General features: G+C 35.2%; 1 protein-coding gene across 1 annotated transcript; it reads right to left on the bottom strand.

The window, feature by feature from the left end:
* Positions 1–11: 11 nt before the first annotated feature.
* On the bottom strand, positions 12–2,539 carry LOC106751550 (choline/ethanolaminephosphotransferase 1-like). Its single transcript, XM_014632451.1, has 3 exons — positions 2,299–2,539; positions 1,474–1,599; positions 12–1,359 (listed from the first exon to the last, which is right to left on the bottom strand). The coding sequence occupies exons 1-3, from the start codon at positions 2,329–2,331 to the stop codon at positions 1,159–1,161; spliced, it is 360 nt and encodes a 119-aa protein (XP_014487937.1). The 5' UTR covers positions 2,332–2,539; the 3' UTR covers positions 12–1,158.
* Positions 2,540–2,545: the final 6 nt, after the last annotated feature.

Below are 2,545 nucleotides of genomic sequence, written 5' to 3'. Positions count from 1 at the left end.
TCTCTCTCTCTCTCTCTCTCTCTCTCTCTCTCTCTCTCTCTCTCTACTGTCGTACGAGATTGTAAAAGTAAACGAACATATCTTACATTTTGCAGTGTCATGTAACTGTCTTTAGTCTTTTTATCCTGACATATATCTGACATGGTTCAGTTGTCCTTATCATCATTAAAATTATGTTTCTCTATCAAATAAACAGACACGCCAAAAAGCGAAAATATCGAAAACATTCATGACACATTCCGTGTTCGAAGCTATGCTGAAAGAAAATTTACATATACGCTAAATAATCCGTTTTTAATGAATGAATTATATACTTGACGAAGGACGTGATCTCTCAATTCCTCGTGTATATTTATATATAATAACTGAGATATAAATTATAATTTACGAATATATTTAAACAAAAGTATATCGTGATCCTCCCGTTTAAGAACATCACACCTGAGATATCTGAAGCAGCGATTTCCAAACAACCCGTTTATGAACGATGAAGAAATTTTGATTTTATGTTTGATATACAATCTCTATCTCGCTAGAATTAGTATCCTACGGCAATGAATGTAATGTATCAGACTCCGATAAGTCATCGATACTTAAAAGTTTTATGCAGTTAAGATTAAACTCATAACATCCTCGTATAAACTTATGTATAAACATATATTATGTCCCCTCTCTCTCTCTTTCTCTCTCTCTCTATCTCTGTGCGAACACTAGATTATGATTCATTTATCACTTTTTTTCTTATAAATATGGAACAAGCGCCGTCCTTGTTATACGGTCGGACGCATTTTTGCTTCGACGTAGTACATCTTACTAAAATGTCCATAATAGTCGCTAATCGTTTTAACTAAAGCTTCATGTATATATACATATATATGTGTGTGTGTGTGCGTGTGTGCGTGCGTGCGTGCGCGCGCGCGCATGTGTGTGTGGTCACATATATATGTATAATCACGAGTACGTCTAGTCTAAAACGATAGATTATATAAATTAACGTGATAACAAATGAACTGTACTTATTCCAATGTGTTCTATATACAGAAAACTCTCGTCAAATGTTTTTTTTATACTTTGTTACATTTCTGTTATGATTCTTCTTCTTTTTTATACACAACAACAACAACACATCAGGCGAATCATACAGGACATTCATTATCACTAGTTAACTCTAGAATGTTTCTTATGTAATCTATTACGTTGTGACCTATTAGTACCATTTTTCTCGGCGATGTTAGGAGCCTGGCTGGCGTGTACGCGATGATCGGACACCGATATCCTGAACAGCTTGATCTTCATGTGATCGCAAATTTCGAGACACACTTGAGCACTGTACCGGAAGAGATCCAGAGTAACCCAGATCTAAATAAACACACACATTTCATCGCTTAGAAGAGATCGGGAGACGAAGATCGCGAGGGAGAAGACCGTCTCGCGAGCGGAGAAAAAATTGCAGATGAGAACTCGCGAACTTACGAAACACAGCCAAAGTACATAGTACTCGTTGATGAAAAAGTTGAAATATTGATTGAGGAACAGCATGGCTGGACCGATCAGCGAGCTGTCTAAATATTGCATTTCATTTTTGGTCATGTGAGCAACCTGGAAAATAGGCGACATATATAATGAAAAGTGACATTATGTTGACGTTTCATTGAATCGTGAGAATATGAACTAGGCTCATATATTTCTACAAATTGCTACTTTATAATTTTTAAGCTTTATAAATGACTTTACGAATCACCACGTATGATATAATTTTTTCTTTGTTCTGTATGATTTCTTTCTTCTTTTATGTAGTTGAAAGCTGAATATATTTTAATTATTTCAGTTGGAAGAGAATTGTTGTCTACCAAACATCAATTAACACAATAGCGTTATTATATCAATATTATAATTTCCGACAATAATAATTGGACGGTACAAATGTTATATATAACATATTGTACGTAACAGTCACATCGTTGAGCAGGAAATTATAATATTGATGAAACGTTACTTTCAGAGTTGACGTTTATTAGATATTTTATATTCCTGTTTCTGCTCATAAACACTATTCCTCGTCAATTCATAAGGTATACTACCTCGTTGATATGAAATAATCTATGTAAATACAAGAAGTTCTCCGGGATTTCAATCATGATACATGTAACTTCCTGGATCATTCTTACTTCTAATATTCTTCTACGAATTCCTAAAGAATTACAACTCAAAGAAGGAACTCAAAGAAGGAGATTTCAGGAATACTTTAAAAATTCACCGGGTGCTATTTGGGAAGTTCGTTCGACTCGGCATACGTACCACTAATCTATTGGTAACTTTGGCCGCGACCATTCCGAATGCAAGTATGTACAGGGCTGGATGATTCTCGTAGACGTGTTGAGCGCTTTTCCTATATATTATAAAGGCTGGCACTACCACGAAGCTAAATGGTATTATTGGAGATAAGACGGACGTTCCCTGCAACAAAATTCATCTTATGCGAAAACCATGAAAGGAGACTTATGCGTGCGACTATGTGCTGAGATAAATTCAAATCAGTATATAT

The sequence above is a fragment of the Dinoponera quadriceps genome, unplaced genomic scaffold (genome assembly GCF_001313825.1).
Source record: "Dinoponera quadriceps isolate SergipeBrazil2010 unplaced genomic scaffold, ASM131382v1 C3945157, whole genome shotgun sequence".
NCBI lineage: Eukaryota > Metazoa > Arthropoda > Insecta > Hymenoptera > Formicidae > Dinoponera > Dinoponera quadriceps.
The sequence above is the reverse complement of the archived record's forward strand: the minus strand, read 5'-3'. Positions and strand labels throughout refer to the sequence as shown.

What these genes read in the sequence shown, in the direction of transcription:
- LOC106751550 (XM_014632451.1), bottom strand. Translation starts at nt 2,331, where the DNA reads ATGGTCGCGGCCAAAGTTACCAATAGATTAGTG. An exon ending in AAGTTACCAATAGATTAGTG is followed by an intron (nt 1,600 to 2,298) that starts GTACGTATGCCG and finishes CCTATTTTCCAG; the next exon opens with GTTGCTCACATGACCAAAAA. An exon ending in ATGTACTTTGGCTGTGTTTC is followed by an intron (nt 1,360 to 1,473) that starts GTAAGTTCGCGA and finishes GTGTTTATTTAG; the next exon opens with ATCTGGGTTACTCTGGATCT.